Raw genomic sequence first — 19,216 nt, 5'->3', positions numbered from 1 at the left:
TGACATCCCCCCAGGGATCCCGGATTGCAAGAAGGCACAGGCCAGGCCAAGGGACCCCACCGGTGCACGAATCCATGCACCAGGCCTCTTGTAAGGAATATTTTTCTAATCACAGGGAGACAGCACAAAATTGACAACAGGTAGAAAAAGATAACTTCAGCTCTAGGAAAGTACTGTCCAATGCTATTTTCAGTGTATGAAACATTTCACACACTGCAATACACACACATCCTTTAAATTTCAAAGGGAAAAATATACTGTACTTGGCATCTACAGGTGGTCTAGCTACCTCTAAGGGAATAAAAGCAAAGGTAGGAAAAGTAATATAGTTTGAATGTCAACTATAATTAAAAAATTAAAATAGTGAAAATAAACATTAGAAGTAATATAGTAAAGTATTAGAGAAATCTATGTACTGTTCAATCTATGTACTACGACTGACCATGTTATACCCATTTGCTTCAAGTACAATTTTATGACATCTTTTCTTTGGAGTGGGAGGAATTGTTTATTTTGCCAATGTAGATGACAAAAGAAAAGCACCTATGATAAAACTTCTTTATTGGAAGACAAACAGTTTTCCTGAGAAAAAAAGAAGTAATTTTAAATGGTTTCACGAAGCAAGGGGCAAACTCTTTTTTTTTTTTTTTTAAATATTTTTATTGAGGTATTATATGTGTACATATCTTACTATTACCCCCCCACCCCGGGGCAAACTCTTGAGAAGTTTAAGCAACACTATTATAAAACACAGGAGAGGAAGGCTACAAATCCAATTCGGCAATTAGCCACATCCTCCTGCTGTAGTTCATTCTGAAAAGCCAAACTGAGAAAACACTACTATTTTTCAGGGCATATGAAACCGTAACAAAAGGAGACAGACTATTTCAGCGATAAAACACTGCCACAGCCAAAATGTAGCAGAAAATGATAGTACAGCAAAAATCCAAGGTAAAGTAAAATTGTAGTATTTCACGGGGTGATACTCTCTATATTTCTACGGTGATGAATTACTCCAAGAGAGAACCTAATTAAGGAAGAGAATCATATGACTCATTTAATTAATATAATACTCTTTTCAGCTTTGAAGACAGCAAAGTCAAAACGGTATGTTTTAATAGGTCCTACATACTCAAGCGATCATTTCTGCTTCTAAAATGCTGCCAAAGGCCATGTCCTGTCCAAAAGAATGTGAGTTCCTTATGAGTTCATTGCAGATTTATAAATTTTGCTTTAAACATAAAGAGGCAAGAGTTTGAAGTGATGTCAAAAGCAACTAGACTGTGAAGAGATTCCCTGAAAAGAGCTCATGCATAATTAGAGATTGTGCTTTTTAGTAACCAATTCTGGATTCTTCATGATATGAATAAGGTCTAAAATATCCATTCAAAACATTATATTTTAAAATTATCTTTTGCCTGTATTGCAACCAGTTTAAAACTAAGATACATGTTTCAGCAGTCACACACAGCCTGCAATGCCATCTGCATGTTGCAATTTTGCTCCTGCCTGACTTCCCTGCCACCCAAACACTGACCTACTCACTCTTACTTCTGCCCAGATAGGTAAGTGATTAAAAAAAAAAAAAAAAAAAGCAATAAACTACCTGTCGGTGCAGAAGGTCAAACGATGGAAGCCAGAGGTAATACAGAATTAACCCATAAAACTGGGACAGCAAAACCCTCCCTCAAAGTGTAATTATAAGGTTTAAATGAGATAAACATAGAACTTGGAGCCTAGCATGTAGGTGCTCAGCGATGGTTCCCATCCCAAACCTTCTTCCTGTTTATGCCTGGTTCACCCAGCTGTAGTCTCCCGTGTTCTTTCCCTCCTGCTGTTCCCTTCCAGCGATACAATCCACCATTTCTACGTAGGCAAGTCCATAGTATTAGTATTAGTGGAAGAAACTGATGCTGTCTGTCCAAAATAAATTTTAAATTTCTTGCTATCCTGCTAATTCACAAACATGTGTATATTCTCTAGCATATATAATATCTACAGGTAAAATTCTGTTTTTTTCTATAAAATAACAAACTCAATCCCCGAATATTCATTTAAAAAATTGAGGGTAAAAAGCTCTTATTCTAAAATAGTTTGAAAGCTTAAAAAAGTAATAATCTAGAGAATAGGACTGAATGGTGTTGCCTTTAACAATGACACTCATGAGGAGTTACTTTATGAATAACATCATGGGAAGGGTAGCTTATCCATTGTTGAGTATATATGTATTTTAAACATTAAAGTTCCCTCCTACTTTAATATTAAATATGCTAATGGTATCTAGGGCAATTAAGGGGGTTTCACAGTAACACAGGCTTTGGGTGACATCACTAAAATTATAGAAAAACATGAACATTAGATCTCCCAAATAAAACATTTTAGACAGATATATATATATATATATATACTATATATTTATTGAACATAGAGACAAATAAAAGCTAATCAGAATTGAGGGTTCATTTTCTTGCTAAAACTGCTAAGCTTACATTAAACTATTTCTTTGTTTTACTTACCATTTCCGGACGAGCTTCTTATAAGCCTTTTTAATATCAGCCTGACTGGCTCTTCGGGTGACCCCTAGGATTCTGTATGGGTCAAAAGCCAACGCAGACAAAATTTGCAGGATCAGAACCAGAACTATCAAGAGCTGCCAGGAAATGCTCAACTTTTTCACTTCCATTTCTCTTCCTTTCCAGAGCTGAAATAACTGAAGAGGCAACAAGTTTCAGCGTTAGAAACCCGGACAGTCTTCCTTTTTAGGTAAAGGTATAAGATACACAGATGAAAAACAAAACAAAGAAAAGATAGTTTGGCCCTAACCGGTTTGGCTCAGTGGATAGAGCGTCGGCCTGCAGACTCAAGGGTCCCAGGTTCGATTTCGGTCAAGGGCATGTACCTTGGTTGCGGGCACATATCTGCTGGGGAGTGTGCCGGAGGCAGCTGATCAATGTTTCTCTCATAGATGTTTCTAGCTCTCTATCCCTCTCCCTTCCTCTCTGTAAAGAATAAATAAAATATATTTTTTTAAAAAGAAAAGATATTTTGCAGGAAAAGTGGCATGCTGTTTGACTGTATTTTAAAAAAGTCAACAACCTCACTACTATTTACATCACAAATAAGGACTATGATAGAACGACTATAATTGAAAAGATGAGCAATAAGAGTAGCAACTCTCCAGAATCCTTGGATTAAAAAAGCTGTAGAAATGACTACAAATGAGTAAGATGAAGAATTAATAAGCAAATCTGGGAAGATATATATGAAAATCAAGGCGACTACATCTCAAATACACCGTTTCACTTATTCTGACAATAACAATGTAAACTTAAAATATGAGGCTTAAGAATACCCCACTTAGTATATGCTAAATAAATTCATGAAATCATCAGATATACCATGTGCAAAATCACAAAATGAGATAGTTGTGGCATCCTTGGGAGTTAAATAAATACAAATACAAAAGTGAGATACTCTTTAAAAATGGTACAATTATGATTTAATATGCTCCAATTCTGTTCTTTCTCACCAAGCCCATGAGAACCAAAAAATGAAGCTGCTCTTTAATTTGATCATTAACGATAAATGGAAACCTCAGGAAATGCTCAACTTTCTCACTCCCATTTGAGAAAAAGTAGTGAGAAAAAAAAATTAGTTTTCCATGTAAAGGGGAATTAATAACAAAGACTGTAGACCAGACGTGGTTCTCAAATATTAAAGCTCCATCTCTGGTGAGTGCAGTGACTGAACTCATCGTGGGTTTTGGGAGTGATCCTGGCAGGTTAATGAAGACGGTAGTGCTGTATTGCACAGACACTTACTTACACTCCAAGATTGTGATCTTGGTGATATCCTACAAAGTTTTCCCAAGGGCCAAATTTACCTTGACTTCTCATACATAAATTAAGTTTTAAGGTTCAAGTGTCTTAGTGTGGCACCTTTCTTGAGCAAAAGCTCTAAGAGCGGTGGATTCTGACAGGCAGAAGTCTAAATGCTGCGTGAGAGTCCTCACAAAACTGACTAACCCGATGGCCACCGTTTAGGACTGCATGCATGCTGAATAAAATAGGAAAACCAGTGTCTTCCTCGTTCAGGCAACCTATATATACCCTAGTCTGCCCTCCAAGACACGCACAGCCCGCTACGAATCCGGATGGGGATGTAGCCACTGGTTAAGCACATGGGCTCTGGGATCAGCCTACGACCAGGATCCATCCCTCCACCACGTTGTGACCTTGGGCAAGTTACTTAAATTTGTGAAGCCTCAGTGTCCTTATCCAAAAAATGGGGGCGAAGAATACAGTCTTGAAAGGATCAACCTGGGAGTTAAATGTATGGAAAGCATTTACTGGGCACAGGGTCAAGTCAATCAGTGGCACTTGTTATCATTCTTTTTCTATGGTGCTGTGCAATCATGCCTTATTCCACTGTGTCAGTCGCCTCCAGTGAGAGGGCCCAAGTGGCGGGGGCCGTGAGGTTCTTTTGCAGGCAGCTGGCCGGGGCCGGCCTCAGGGCAGGAAACCACCAGCCCAACAGGTAGGCAGGCAACCGCCTTTGGGCCATATCCCCTACCAGGCAGCCGCTCCGCAGACACGCTCGGAGTCTGAGCAACGCCTCGGGCTCCCGCCGGAGGTCGCAACCCTCCAGGAGACGGTCGCCTCCTCCGCTGCCCGCCGAGAGCCGTGGGCTGGGCCCTGTCGGCTCCCGATGCCCCCCAGGCCCAGCAGGGACCCGGAACGAAGAGGAACCGAAGGGAAATTCCCGAGCCTGCCCGGCCCCGCCGCGTCACGCCGGGAAGGAGTTACCGGGAAAGGGCACCGGCCTCAAGGGCTGCAGAGTCCGAGGTCCAGTTAGTCCTCTGGCCGGGAGGCTCTGGTCCACAGCAGCGCTCGCCAGGGCCTGGGGAGGGGAAGAGGGAGAGGGACCAGCCTGAAGGGAGTCACGTGGTACTTAAAGGCCCAGCGCATCGAAGGCAAGGACTGAACGTGTGGAAGGCTTCCTGTTCGCCAGTGTATTTTGACCCTGGCCACACGCCGTCTGCGCGTGGACCTAACGCGGTTACCATGGGGACGAGGAGCGCTCTTTGGCTGGATCATAAGGGATGATCGTAACCAAAGAGGTGAAAACGTGCCTGGCTAGCTAGGCTAAGTCGCGGTGCAAGATGGGATGCCAAGGAGACCTCCCCGATCCAGGGAGGAGTTTCCAGTGCTACCAGGAGATGGCCCGCTCTAGCAACAGTTGCTAGGGTGGGGAAGCAATCGCAGGTCCCGCTTCTCTTTAAGCCTATTCATAGAATCCTAGAGCGTCAGAGCTGGAAGGACCTTGGGGGATTCTCTCTAGTCCAACTCCTCCATATGCTGATGGGAAGACTGAGGTCCAGAGAGGGGCAGGGACCTTCCCAAGGCCTGGAACCCAGGACTCTTAAACCCATTTACCCCAAAGCCAGCTCCCCCTGAGTGCCAGCCCCTGCCCTTAGCACGGGAAAGGGATGTGTGGTGGTGCTGGGGAGAGGGAGAGGCACAGGTGAAGGAGGTACACTTTCATTGAGCCAATGAGATAGGTTCTTTAGAGATATAAAGAGATTTCATATCCCCTCTGCACTGTTTTTTAAAAATATATTTTTATTGATTTCAGAGAAGGGAAGAGAGATAGAAACATCAATGATGAGAATCATCAATTGGCTGCCTCTTGCATGCCCCCTACTGGGGATCGAGCCCGCAACCCAGGCATGTGCCCTTGACCGGAATCGAACCTGGGACCCTTCAGTCCGCAGCCCGACACTCTATCCGCTGAGCCAAACCAGCTAGGCCCCCCCCCCTCCTTCACTGTTTTTATTTATTTTATGTCCTTTGCATTTATCACCATCTAATATACTACATCTTTTATTTTATCACTAGGGGCCCTGTGCACGAATTCATGCACCTTGAAAAGAACTGTGGGCCAAGAGGCTGTAGGGGGCACAGGGGCAGGCCTCGGCTCATCCTCCACACCCCTGGCCGGCCCCTCTTGCTATAGCCCCTCCCATCCCCTGTCTGCTGGCAGCCCTGCTCCCGCTGCTGCTCCCATGCGCTGACAGCATGGAGTGATTGCAAGCGGGGCTGGCACTGGCAGCAGGTGTGAGCACAGGGTGGGACCGTGGCACACGAGGGAGCAAAGAATTTTCAGTAACCACCAGAGGCTTGCCCTGATGACAGCGACCAGTGCCCTGCCTTGGTCTGGTGCCCCTGCTCAACTGCTCCACCATCTCCTCCTCACCCCCGCACCTTGGCCAATGCCAGCCATGTTCTGCGTGCGCCCCCTGGTGGTCAGCGCACATCATAGCGACCAGTTGTTCTGTTGTTCCCCGATTTGGTCTATTTGCATATTAGCTTTTTATTATATAGGATTTATTTCCTCTCACTGGAATATAAGCTCCTAATGTCAGGGCTTTTGTTTGTATGTTTGTATTTTTTTCTTTGAGTTTGCATAGACCTTGGCACAGACAGGATTGCAATAAATATTTGAGGAATAAATGAATGAATGGGGCTGAGGTTTTGCTGCTCAAGAGTATACATTCTAAGAGTGTGGACTTGGAGTCAGGTTCCAGTGTAAATCTTGCCCGCCTCTGCCACTCACTGCCTCTGTGATTGTGACCGGTGACGTCACTTCCTCGAGCCCCAGCGACCACACACGTCAAGTGGGGGCAAGTACTTCCCTGGTAGTGCTGTAGTCAGGGAGAGATGAGGTCATGTAATGTCAGGTGGCTGGGACTCAATAAACGAGCAATGGCTTTTCAGATGTGGAAATGAGCGGTGCAAACTGGGAGTTCAAAAGAGTAGATTTCGATCCGTGTTTTTCCTTTGTGGGAGGGAGGAAAGATGGGAAGGGAAGGGAAGAGAAGGGGAGACCGTGTAAGGTGGACCGTGTAAGGTTGGATGAGACGCGAGTTTGGAACAGCGAACGATGAGAAACGGGCAGGGGGGCGGCAGACTTATGGTTTTGGGGGGAGGGCAGAGGAGGGGCCTTTAGGGACAGACGGTGGCTCCAGGCACAGCAGTGACTAGCAGGGTGACCCACTCCGCCTCTGTAAAAGCGAGTGGATTTGAACATTGGCCAGGGGCCAGGCGCAGCGTCGCGGGGTGTGCTTGGGGCGGGGCGTTGGCGCGGGGGTGTGTCCCGGGGCGGGGCGGGGCTCGGAGGCGGAGCCTGGAGGTGGCCGGGCCTGGGGGCGGGACCTTGGGGGCGAGGGAGACTCGGGGGCGGGCCCTGGAGGAGGGGGCGGGGCTCGGCGGCCGAGGCCGGAAGCTGACGGAGGCGGCTGCGGTCCTACTGTCTGCTCGCCATGGACGAAGCTGACCGGCAGGTTCTGCGGCGGTGCCGGGTGCAGCTGGTCCGGGAGCTGCAGGTGGACAACCTTTGGGACGCTCTGCTGACCCGCGAGCTCTTCAAGCCCGACATGATCGAGGACATCCAGGTGCGCCCCGCCCCCTCCCAGCCCGGGACCCCCACTTCCCGGGCCGCGCGCGGGCTTCAGTCACTGACGGGGACGGGGGGCCGCGCGGAGAGGGTTGCTGGAGCCACAGCGTAACTTAATGGCCGAGATCCCCCCTCTGTGCCCACCGGTACCCCACCGCCTTTAGGAAACCGTTGTGGGGAACCTCGTTTTTCTTCAGGCAGCGAGCCCCCGGCATTGCCCAGCCGAACCGAGCAGTCCCAGACACCGCTCGGAGGGCTTGGGAAGCCACTCCGCGCCTGCACAGGAGCTGCACTGTTGCTGCTGCAGCGCGGGGCTTTTGCCAGCAGGAGGCATGTTTGTTCCCCTCCTCTAGCATGGAGGTCCTCAGCATCCACCTGGGGGACAGATTGCCTGGCACCCTGTCCTTGGGCAAGTCACCCTCTCTGAGCCAGTTTCCTGGGCTGTGAAATGGGGACAGAGGGCTAAATGAGATAATGGGTGTGAAACACTAGAGCGTCAGCCACAGAATAAGGGCTCACCTGTTGTAGTTGGCTGTGCCCTGTCCTCCTTGGCCAGCCCCTCATGTGTGAAGTTTATGTTTTGAGAGGGGTTTTGGAGATGAACGGCCTTATGCAGGTAATGGAGGGAATAATAAGGACAGACATTGGAGGTTCTCTTTAAAAGCACTTTCTTAGCTGCCATATTGGACAGCGCAGACAAAGGACATTTCCATCGTCTCAGAATGTTCCCGTGGACAGTGCTGCCGAAGGAACTTGAGGATAGGGCGGTGTCTTATTCCGGTGGATCCTGCGGAACTTGCCCAGTGCTGGGTCTCAGGACAACCAGCAGATAACCAGTATCTTCTTGCTCCCACCCCACTCCCTGTCTCAGTGACCTGCCTCTCCATCCCCACACCTGTCAGCCTTAACCATTTCTCCACCTTCACCGTCCACCCAATCAATGGCCAGATCCTGTCCCTTCTCCTTCCTTATTTCTGCGGTCTGTCCTCTCCTCTCTTCCAGCTGCACCATCTTTGCCACCACCAGACCTGGCTGTGGCTCACTCCCTCTGTTGTCCTCCCTGCCTCCGGGATGAATTTTTTAAAAGGCAGACCTGATTCTGTCACTCCCTTCTTAAAACTCTTCAGTGGCTTCTCACAGCTTCCTTGGCATGACCGCACAAATGCCTCATCCCTCACTACTGTTCCCCATCCCAACTCACATTTCCTATTCCACACTTCCTTTATTTTCTCTCTTTTTTAAGGCAACATATATTTATTTTCTTACCTTTCTGGTGGTCAAGGACCCAACTGAATCCTAAGTGGTTAAAATAAAGGTGTCAGCTGGGCTGCTTCCTTCTGGAGGCTCAGGGGAGAATCCGTTCCTTCGAGAGGCTGCCAGCATTCCTTGGCTTGTGGCCACATCACTCCAGCCTCTGCTTCCATCATTACATCTTGCTATTCACATCCTAATATTCTCCAGGGCAGCGGTTGCCAACCTGTGGTCCGTGAGGTCCGAAAGGTTGGCGACCAGGCCTCGGTTAAGATCCCCTGCTGGAAGACTTTCTGACCATTGAGGACTGAGTTGGATGCCCCTGTACTCTCCCAGGCCCTTGTGCTTTCCTGGGACACATCTCTCTTTGCTGTGTCATTATTGATTTATCTGTGTGCAGTCCCCACACGATGTTTGCTCCTTGAGGACTGAGATGGTTCCCTGCTGTATTTTCAGCACTTAGCACAGCGCTGGGCACATAGTAGATGCCTCCAAAATACTGAGTGAATAGATAAGCAAAGGCAGGCTCAATTTTTGCCCATATGGCTGATTGTTTCTAGATTTATGCTATCTGGGAAATAGGGGGCCAAGATGAGAGTCACAGGAAAGTGTGTGAGTAATAAATAGTGCCATGTGTTTCTTTCCCAACAGAGGGCAGGCTCTGGGTCTCGGCGCGATCAGGCCAGGCAGTTGGTCACAGATCTGGAGACACGAGGGAGTCAGGCCCTTCCTCTGTTCATCTCCTGCTTAGAGGACACAGGCCAGCATAGCCTGGCTTCATTGCTGAGAACGAGTAGCCAAACAGCAAGGCGGGATCCGGAAGCCATCAGACCCCTGGACCTCAGGCCTGTGGCGGTCAGACCAGAGGAGCTAAGAGTAGTGAAGCAGGATCTGTCGAAGCCGGCTCCAGGCAGACTCCCTCCAGTGGTGTTGGGGCCAGAGGAGCTCTATCCACAGGTTCTCAGACCAGGCGTGCCCAGGCCAGTGGACATTGGTGCTGGAGGATTCAGTGATATCCGTGAGTACTGAGAGAGGTGGGCGTGACCACTGGTACGGCCGGGCAGGCTGAAATCCAGAATTTAATTTTGGTTTTGCCTTTCTGAACACTCATAGGGGATGGGTGGAATATTCTGGTAAATACAGAAGATTTAATTTTGGGAGCCCCTCCTCTGAAAAACATGTATTTTCTGAATGGGTACTTTCAAATGACTTGTCTTCTGCTTCACAGATTCTTTCTTCTATCTGATCAAGTCTGAGATTGATGTTCTCTGTTGCATTTATTTTATTTTATTCATTGTATTCTTCAGCTCCAGAGTCCCGTGCTCCTCCCCTGTTGGACCCTGACATTCATGTTTTTCTTTTTTGTCTCTCTCTCCAGGTGCTCATGGGAGCCGGAGGGGAAACGCTGATTTGGTGAGCATTCATATGATTTGGGGCCAATTGCGTTGGCTTTGAGCCCTCTTGCTCCTTACTCCCCAGGCCCTTCCCTGCAGCTGTGTCGGGAGCTCAGGGAACCCAGCCCAGCTGGAGAGAGGGTCCCGGTCCCAGGCCCCTACAGCTTCCTGACTCTGGCTCAGCTCTTTCTGGAGCAGGTTGGCCCACCCTGCCCTTTCCTCATCTGTGAAATCAGGGGGTCAGAATCGGCTGTGGCATCCGCCCCAGACCGAGTCACTCGCTCATTCACAGCATTTATTGTGTGACTTCTGGATGCCAGCTCTGGCCTCTGTGCTGGGATACCTTATATGTTCCTAGGACGAAATATATAAGTAGAAAGAGTGTTACGTACCATAAACACAATGAACAGGCTGATCGGAGAGAGGATTACACGGGAAATGCTGAGCCTGGGAGGAAGTGGTGTCAGTGCTCCGAGGTGGGCCTGGGCACGAGCCTGCCCACAGAGTCACCCACATGGTTCTCAGTGCTCCCCTGGACTGGGCGGTCTGTAAGGTCCTTTGGGGGTGGGTGTCTATGGTGTTGGAATTCTAAGCTACCAGCTCCCACCCCTGAGCACGGTAGTGAGAACTGATCTCCCCCACTTTGCGCTATTTGAACATCACACCTACTGCTCCCCTCAGTCTGCTTTGCAGTCTGTTTGCTGAGCCCTGCGATGCTGGGCGTAGACCCCGCTGTTCCTTCAGAGACAGGGCAGACCCCTTTCCTGTCTCACTGCTCCCGATTGCCCAGCACCCCATTGAAACCCAGGGGCCACCTTCCCGCCTTCCTGCCTGGTGAGTGCAGTGAGACCCCGGTTTACGTTGGTCCCTGTGCTTGGCAGGCGTACGTCCTGAATGCAGACCCTTGTGGCTACTGCCTCATTATCAACAACGTGAACTTCTGCCTTAAGTCGGGGCTCAGCACCCGCACCGGCTCCCACGTGGACTGCGAGAAGCTGCAGAGTCGCTTCCGCTTGCTGCACTTCGCGGTGGAGGTGGAGAGCGACCTGACTGCGAAGGTACGGCCCCTGTCCTTGCGGAGAGGCGGGCGAGGCTGGGCGGACTCCCTGCGAGGGACCCTGAATGCAGAGGACACCCCAAGACTAGCCCTTAGGTCTGTAGGACCATGAGAGGCAGTGTTGCCCAGTGGTTTCCAGTTTAAGCGTCAGACTCAGAGAGCCCTGGGTGGAGGACTGGCCCTCCCGGTCCCTGCGGGTGACTCCCAAGCCTCAGTTTCATTGTCTAGACCAGTGGTTGGCAAACTTATTAGTCAACAGAGCGGCAAACCGTGGCATGCGGCTCGCGAGCTGCAGTTTGCTGACCACTGGTCTAGACACAAGAACAGGATTCACCTCCTCGGGTCGCTGTGAGGATTAAGTGAACAGTGCCCAGCACAGCACCTTTGCCTTAAGAATGGTGGCTGCTGTGACTGCTACGAGTGTCATTACTCCCGTGTTGGCCCTGGGGGCAGGGCAGGTGCTCTGCCCAGGTGCCCAGGATGGGGACCCGATCCGCCGGTGTCTGGCTCACCTGCAGCCTTCTCTCTGCAGCAAATGGTGCAGGCTCTGGCGGAGCTGGCGCGGCGGGACCACGGGGCCCTGGACTGCTGCGTGGTGGTCATCCTCTCTCACGGCTGCCAGGTAGGGGCCTCAGCTTCCCGGGCCGGCTGTCGGAGTCCGCCCCGGCTTCTTGGTTTGGTGACCAGGGTTCTTGGTCTTCTAGGCCAGCCACCTCCAGTTCCCGGGGGCTGTTTATGGCACAGATGGGTCTTCGGTGTCCGTGGAGAGAATCGTGAACATCTTCAACGGGACTGGCTGCCCCAGCCTGGGAGGGAAGCCCAAGCTGTTCTTCATCCAGGCCTGCGGGGGAGGTAAGCAGGCCCTCAGCCTCCCCGCGGAAGGAGCTGGTGGGGAAGGAGCCGCCGCCTGCCTCCTGCTCCGACCAGCCCCACGATATCCAGGGGGTCTCTGCAGGCAGGCAGAGGGCCCCAGACATGGTCGCTGTTGTTCCAGTGGTAGCACCTGCGTCTGGCTAGAGTAGGTGTCAGCTCTGTCCAGCCTTTCGAGGTCTCAACGCAGAGGTTCCTGCAGCTCTGGCACCTTCAACGCCAGAGACTTGACAAAAATAAACAAAGTGGAGGAGAAAGAAAAACTCCTTCAGCCCTGGCCGGTGTGGCTCGGTGGGTTGGAGTGTCATCCTGTATTCTGGAAGGTTGCGGAGTTTTAAAAAAATATATTTTGCCGAAACTGGTTTGGCTCAGTGGATAGAGCGTCGACCTGCGGACTGAAAGGTCCCGGGTTCGATTCCGGTCATAGGGCATGTACATTGGTTGCAGGAGGCAGCTGGTCGATGTTTCTCTCTCATCAATGTTGCTAGCTCTCCATCCCTCTCCCTTCCTCTAAGAAAATCAATAAAATATATTAAAAAAAATATATATATATTTTTATTGATTTTAGAGAGGAAGGGAGAGGGATAGAAAAATAGAAACATCAATGATGAGAGAATCATTGATCAGCTGCCTCCTGCACGCCCCCTACTGGGGATCGAGCCCGAAACCCAGGCATGTGCCCTTGGCCGGAATCAAACCTGGGATCCTTCAGTCTGCAGGCCGACGCTCTATCCACTGAGCCAAACCGGCTAGGGCAGTGGTCGGCAAACTGCGGCTCACGAGCCACATGCGGCTCTTTGGCCCCTTGAGTGTGGCTCTTCCACAAAATACCACGGCCTGGGTGAGACTATTTTGAAGAAGTGGCGTTAGAAGAAGTTTAAGTTTAAAAAATTTGGCTCTCAAAAGAAATTTCAATTGTTGCACTGTTGATATTTGGCTCTGTTGACTAATGAGTTTGCCGACCACGGGGCTAGGTCAAGGTTGTAAGTTTGATTCCCGGTCAGGGCATGTATCTAGGTTTCAGATTCAATCCCTGGTCAGGGCATGCACGGGAGGCAACCGATCGATGTTTCTCACATTGATGTTTCTCTCTCTGTCTCTCTCTCCCTTCTCCTTTTTCTAAAAACTCTTTCATTTTCCTTGTTGTCATTCTCCTGAGGTCCCTCAACCAGATCTCTTCCCCCCGCCCCTGAGAAAGGGAGGCCAGCTTTCTGGGAAAGTTAGTTAGCCCGTCTTCCAGCTCTGTGCCCGCTCCGACACCCATTCTCAGTAGCACGGAGGATCTTTGGACTTCTTAGTGGGGCCTACAGGGCCCTTGGCGATCTGGCCCCGGCCACTTTGCCTCCCCAAGCCCGGCATGCTGTGCCTCTCAACCTTCCCAAGGTGTCACAGACTCTGGCCTGCTCCTCTGCCTTTCCTTGTGCCATCCTCTGCTTTGTCTCCTGGCCAACTCTTGACCATCCATCCTTCTGGTTAAAACTCACTGTCACCGCCTCCAGGGAGTCTTCCCTAAACACCTGCTTCCTCCAATCTCAGGATTAGCTGGCTCTTGTGCTCCGGCCGCTCCTGTCCTTCCCTGTGACAGCACCTTCTTGAGGTGTCGAGACAGCCTCATGCCCCGGTCAGCTCTCCCAGGGCAGGGGCAGGCCTGGCTGCCCTGCAGCCGGGTCCTCGCCTGGCACAAAGCTCACAGTTTGGTTGCATCTCATGTAGATTCTAATTATTTGAACTTGAAATAGAATAAAAATATCTGCGAGTGAAATCTGAAATAATGTAGACTCCCGCCATGAAAAAACAAACCAAAACAACTCGCTGGGAAGAGCAAGGTTCCCGCGCTGGAATGCAGCTGCCTTTGGAGTTCTGGTCCCTGCGGAGCCCCCGCAGGAGCTTGTGATTACCGCTGTGGCCACATGGGGGCGGCCTGTCAGCTGAGCACGGAAACAGACATGTCTCCCATCTCTCAGTGTGTCTGGCGGGGTGTCCTGTTGACATGCAGCAGGAAGTCTGTCCTGGATTCTGGTTGCTATTTTAGAGTCCACTGTTGTTGCAATGTAAAACCATTTAAAAATCCTCTAACACTCTTCACGGAGAGGCAGTGCGGGCACCAGGGCGGAAACCGTGTCCAAGTGGGTACCTTTGGTGTGGAGGGTTAGTGAGTAGCATGGTGCCGGTGACACGCGTGGCGATGCCCGTGGCGGACGCTGAGCGGCCTGTGTGGTTAGAGCTCCCGCCCAGAAGGCTGGAGGCGGCGCAGGATGCTGCAGTGCTTGTGCCTTTCAGATGCTCAGACGACGGCTCCTCTCACCACTGTATGTCCTTGCTTAGGGGGAAGGAGTTAGTCCCGCCTCCCGGGGAGTTCTGAATTTGAAATAGAACCATATACAAGTACCTGTGAGTGAGATTTGATCGAGGCTCCTTCAGAACAAAGCTGTGCATACAGGGCATAAGCCGGGAGCTAAGCTTTCGCATCAGATTTGTAGAATGAGGATGACACGTGAATACACATGGCTAGCGTCCCCTGTCCGACCCACACGTTTCTCCCCAGAGTCCCCTCTCGGATCCTATTGTCCCAGGCAGTCCCTCTGCCCACCTCTGTCTCCTTAGGCCATTCTTAGTCATCCCCCACTGTCCACTGAAGTGGCCCCCCCCCCCCCCCGCACCCGGCTGCCCAGGCGGCCCCAGCCGCAGTCCCGTGTTCAAATCTCAGGTCCCCTCCCCTGGTCCACTCAGGTCAGTCCCAGATTCTAGAATCTCAACCAAGAAGATAACCAGACGCAGCGACCTGAGAAAGCTGCAGTCCAGCTTCCACCCCCTCGAGCCCCCTTGGCAGCGTGGGGTCTCCCTGGAGGACAGCAGGGGGGCTGAGAGGCAGGAGGATAGAAGGCAGAATCCTGGCCCCTGCCCACGAGCTGTGAGCACGCACATTACCAAGTTTCTGAGCTTTACCGTGTGGGCTGAGGGGTCAGCAGACGTTGGAGTTGTTGCTATGGGGTTGCCAGAACCATCTCTGTCTCATCTTTGTTCCTGCAGACAGGACCCCAGCTTCCTGGGTGGGCTGTGACCTCCCTCCCTCCTTGCTATTTCCCACCATAGGTCGAGCCACCCAAACCGCCTGCCGTTTTTCCCACCAGGACTGTCCTCCCGTCTCACATCGGAGGCTGGGGCCCAGTCCCCTGCTCCAGACACCCTGCACTCAGGGACCCTCTGGCCACTCCGCCTCCACCTCCGCCTCTCTTTCCCGAAGCCCTTTCAGCTGCCTTCTTCCTGTGACCGGCTTGTTTTCCCCTGCAGGGTGTCCCCAAGGCCCGTCCAAGCTGTAACATGTATCACAAGTTCCTCCCCACGTTTAAGGCTGAAATAATGTGACTTGTCTTCTTAATGACATACAATTTGCTGTCTTAGCCATTTTAAAGTATACAGTCCAGTGGCATGGAGTACATTCGCATCACCACCATCTAATTCGAGAACTATCTCATCACCCCAAAAGGCAGCTCCGTACCCATCCCCGCCTCCTCCCAGCCCCTGGCGACAGCGAACCTGCGTTCCTCTCCGTGGATTTGCCTACTCTGGACATGGAGTCGTATCCCGAGGCCTTAGTGTCTGGCTCCTTTCACTCGGCACGCTCCCAGGCCCACCCACTTGTGCTGTGGATCGGCGCTCCGTTCCTTTCCGAGCCCAGCGCTGTTCCATTCCCCGTCTCTGCCCATTTCATCTCGTCATCTGTGGACGGACACGTGCGCCCTTTCCATCTTTGCCTGTTCTGACCCTTTGGTGCACGTGTTCCTTTGGACACCTGTTTTGAATTCTTTGGGGTGCCTGCCTTGTAACTTTTTACAGCTGTTTTTTATTTTATTTATTATTATTTTTTAATTACTTTATTGATTAAGGTATCACATATTTGTCATCAACCCCCTCCCCCCGTTCCCCTCCCAATCCCCCCCACACGCAAGCCCCCCCGCCCCCCTGTTGTCCGTGATCATTGGTTAGGCTCATATGCAAGCACACAAGTCCTTTGGTTGATCTATCTCCCTTGTCCCCACCCTCCCCTACTTTCCCTCTGAGGTCTGACAGTCTGATCAATGCTGTTCTTGTTCTTCAGTCTATGTTGTTCATCTTTTCCCCTAGATGAGTGAGCTCGTGTGATACTAGGAATACACTTATAGGAACTGAAAATGAGACAAGCAATAATGGTTATGCTGAGAGGCAAATGAATCAGTCTGTAGTGAGTTTCTTTCTGGGCCAACAGTTCTTTTGAGTCCCGGTTTCTATGTCCAACAGTTGTTAATGTGTTCATAACAGCAATTATATTTCTGTTCTGGATGGTGGACAAATGGTGGTATTGCAGGTCTGACCCTCTCTGGTTTGGTCTTGGGTAATCTGCAGTGACGCATATCTGCTGACTGCTAGTATGGCAAGGCATCGCCAGCGTCTTCCATCTCTGGACTGTTTCTCTTCTGACTTCATGGCTGGAGCAGTCCTGTCAATTCCTCTCTGTTGCAGGAATCCACATGTCTCGGAGTTATTACAGCTGTTTTTTAAAGTTCTGCATCTTTCCACCCTCTGCGCCCAGATTTTACTTAATGAATGTGTAAAACTCTTGTCGTGGACAAAAGTAAAGCTTCTGTTTCGGTGTCCGACGCGTGTCTGCCCAGCTCGGGAACCCCGCTCTAGAGGGCACGGGCCTTGGGCTGGGACAGGGGACATGGGGCCCGAGCTGTGGCCTGTGTGTTTCAGTGATGCGTGCTGTCTGGTTTCGCTCCCTGCAGGGCAGAAAGACCATGGGTTTGAGGTGGTCTCCACTTCCCCTGAGGACAGGGCCCCTGGCGGGAACCCCGAGCCAGACGCCCTCCCGTTCCAGGACCACCCCGGCAGCTACGACCAGCCGGACGCCGTGTCTAGTTTGCCCACGCCAAGTGACATCTTTGTGTCTTACTCCACCTTCCCAGGTGAGTGCCTCCGCCAGGGCGTCCCCCCATCTGTCCCAGAAGCAGCTGTGAAAGGAAACACCTGGGCCTGAGCCTCGGTTCCCCTCTTGCCACCTGTGTGGCCCTGAGCAAGTTACTTCACCTCTCTGAGCCTCGGGTCCAGGCAGGCGAGGCGCCGAGGATACAACATTTATGGAGGAATGCGCCCTGGGGCTTGTGTGCCTCTCCGCATCCTGGCCTTGCCTCAGTTTTCTCATCTTTAAAGTGGGACTAATGATCCTACTTGTCACGGGGATTCTCGAGGTGACTGGCACATCGCTGAGCGCAGTGCCTGGCACGTGGCAGGTGGGGCAGGAGTTAGTGTCCTTCCTTTCTGGTCCCTCGGAGGAGTCACTTGCCTTCTCTGAGCCTTGGTGTCCCTGTTGGAAAGCTGGAGTCAGAGCCAGCATCAGGAGGTGGTGGTGAGGATGAAATAAGATGGCAGTGGGCCAGGGCAGTGGGACCGGGCGCAGAGCGGCGGGCCGCTCCTGCTGGATGCGTGAATGGGTCAGAGTCCGGGGCGGCCCTGCCTGCATGCGTGGGGCGGGGAGGCTCCAACAACGCCCGGCCTTTCTCCGTCCCAAGGTTTTGTCTCCTGGAGGGATACCAAGAGCGGCTCCTGGTACATCGAGACCCTGGATGGCGTTTTGGAGCAGTGGGCTCCCTCGGAAGACCTGCAGAGCCTCCTGCTCCGGGTGAGCCCCGCCTTCTGGGAAGGAGAGGGGAGGCTGCTGGGAGGGCAGGGTGGTGGGGGAGCGCGTAGACCAAAGGTAAAAGCTGCGAAACCCCGTCCGCGGCCACACCTGGGCTTGCCACGCGACAGTGCTTTCACGTCTCTAACGCGAGATGTTACTACCTGTGGTGACATTGGCCCCTCAGGCCAAGGGCCACATCCTCCTCGGCTTCTCTGAGGTCCCCAGGCCGACACCTTCCGCTCCCCTCTCCCCCGACGGAGCCGGTCCTCGGCACCGGGGTTGGCTGGCTCAGTGGACAGAGCATGGCATCCCGAAGGCAGGTCGCGGGGCCGTCCCTGCACCCTTTGCCCCACTGCCTGGTCCTATACTCCTGACCCTCCAGAACCATGACCCCTCTTTAGAATGAGGCTCCAGCGAGAGAGCAGGGAGGAGGTCCTGAGAGGCCCAGCCTCGCTGAGTGAGGTCCCACTCAGAGCAGCGGCTCCCTCCGAGGGTCCCAGAGCACGGGGCCCGCTCTGCTCAGGTGTCTGTGCCGTGAGGGGGGGTGTCTGGGCAGGGACCTCCTGTCTTCTGCGTAGCCTCTGGCTCTGCTTTGCTGAGCAGAGTGGGGAAGAAAAGTCAGGTGCAGGGTCCCACATGCCATGGGCAGGTGAACTTGGTAAGTTTTGAATTTGGAAATTTTGAATTCTGAGTTTTTTTTAATTTGCGGTTGAGATGCTTGTTCTTTAACCGCCCCCAGCCGCCCGAGGAGGCTGCAGCTGAGCCGTTTAAGAGTGCTTCCTTAGGAGACATTCCCCCACCCCTCGGGGATTCCGGACACGGGAGGAATTCTTGGTTGGATGGAGAGGACTCACAGAGCTCTCCGTGGTCGTGTGTTCACAGGTCGCTAATGCCGTTTCGGAGAAAGGGATTTACAAACAGATTCCTGGGTGTTTTAATTTCCTCCGGAAAAAACTCTTCTTTAAAACTTCATGACGCCAGGGCCCCCCGACCCTGCCTGACCTTTTACCCCCTCACCTTCCTGCTCCCCGCCCGGTGTCTACTGAGGCCTGGCCTTTCCCTCAACTGCGGCTGTCCCCCGTGGAAGGATCTTGTAGCCGTCGGGGGTCCGCTCTTTCTCAGCTGGGGGCACACAGGCTCTTAGCAGCTTCCAAGTTGGAGACAAGCGACCGACGATGGAGGGAGAGGAGCAGAAGAATGCCGTGGACGGCGTGTGGCTTTCCGGCCCCCCACCTCCCCCCGTGGCTGGCTGCCTGGCTAGTGACCGGGTCTGATCCTTGTATTTCCTCTAGAGCAGGGCTCCTCAGCCTCAGCACCTCTGACATTTGGGGCCAGTACTCCTTTGCTGGGGGTGGGGTGCTGCCCTGTGCATTGTAGGATGTTTAACAGCATCCCTGGCGTCTACCCACGAGATGCCTGCGGTGACATTTGCCCCTTATTCCAAGGACTGCCAGTAGCATCTCTGAACAGTGACAACCAAAAATGCCTCCAGACATTGCCAGATGTCCCCCGTGGACCCCCACTTGAGAA

At 51.8% G+C, this 19,216-nt stretch overlaps 2 protein-coding genes across 4 annotated transcripts in view; one reads left to right on the top strand and one right to left on the bottom strand.

Moving 5' to 3' along the window:
- Positions 1-4,931, bottom strand: part of DNAJC16 (DnaJ heat shock protein family (Hsp40) member C16) — a 32,788-nt gene extending 27,857 nt beyond the window's left edge. For all 3 annotated transcript variants that reach the window (XR_008556954.1, XM_008148192.3, XM_054720892.1), the window contains exons 1-2: positions 4,806-4,931; positions 2,517-2,710 (exon numbers count right to left, since the gene is read on the bottom strand). Coding sequence is in view for 2 of the 3 variants with exons in the window: in XM_008148192.3 (XP_008146414.2) it covers positions 2,517-2,683 (167 nt within the window). In the remaining variant the exon portion in view is untranslated. The remainder of the gene's footprint in view (positions 1-2,516; positions 2,711-4,805) is intronic.
- A 2,369-nt stretch (positions 4,932-7,300) lies between these two features.
- On the top strand, positions 7,301-18,735 carry CASP9 (caspase 9). The gene is made up of 9 exons (XM_028155564.2): positions 7,301-7,453; positions 9,358-9,724; positions 10,085-10,119; positions 10,982-11,158; positions 11,690-11,779; positions 11,862-12,009; positions 16,794-16,973; positions 17,577-17,686; positions 18,569-18,735. The coding sequence occupies exons 1-9, from the start codon at positions 7,322-7,324 to the stop codon at positions 18,659-18,661; spliced, it is 1,332 nt and encodes a 443-aa protein (XP_028011365.2). The 5' UTR covers positions 7,301-7,321; the 3' UTR covers positions 18,662-18,735.
- The last annotated feature ends 481 nt before the right edge of the window (positions 18,736-19,216 follow it).

This window comes from Eptesicus fuscus, chromosome 9 (genome assembly GCF_027574615.1).
Source record: "Eptesicus fuscus isolate TK198812 chromosome 9, DD_ASM_mEF_20220401, whole genome shotgun sequence".
Classification (NCBI taxonomy): domain Eukaryota; kingdom Metazoa; phylum Chordata; class Mammalia; order Chiroptera; family Vespertilionidae; genus Eptesicus; species Eptesicus fuscus.
Note: the sequence above shows the minus strand (reverse complement) of the source record. Positions and strands in the feature narration are given on the sequence as shown.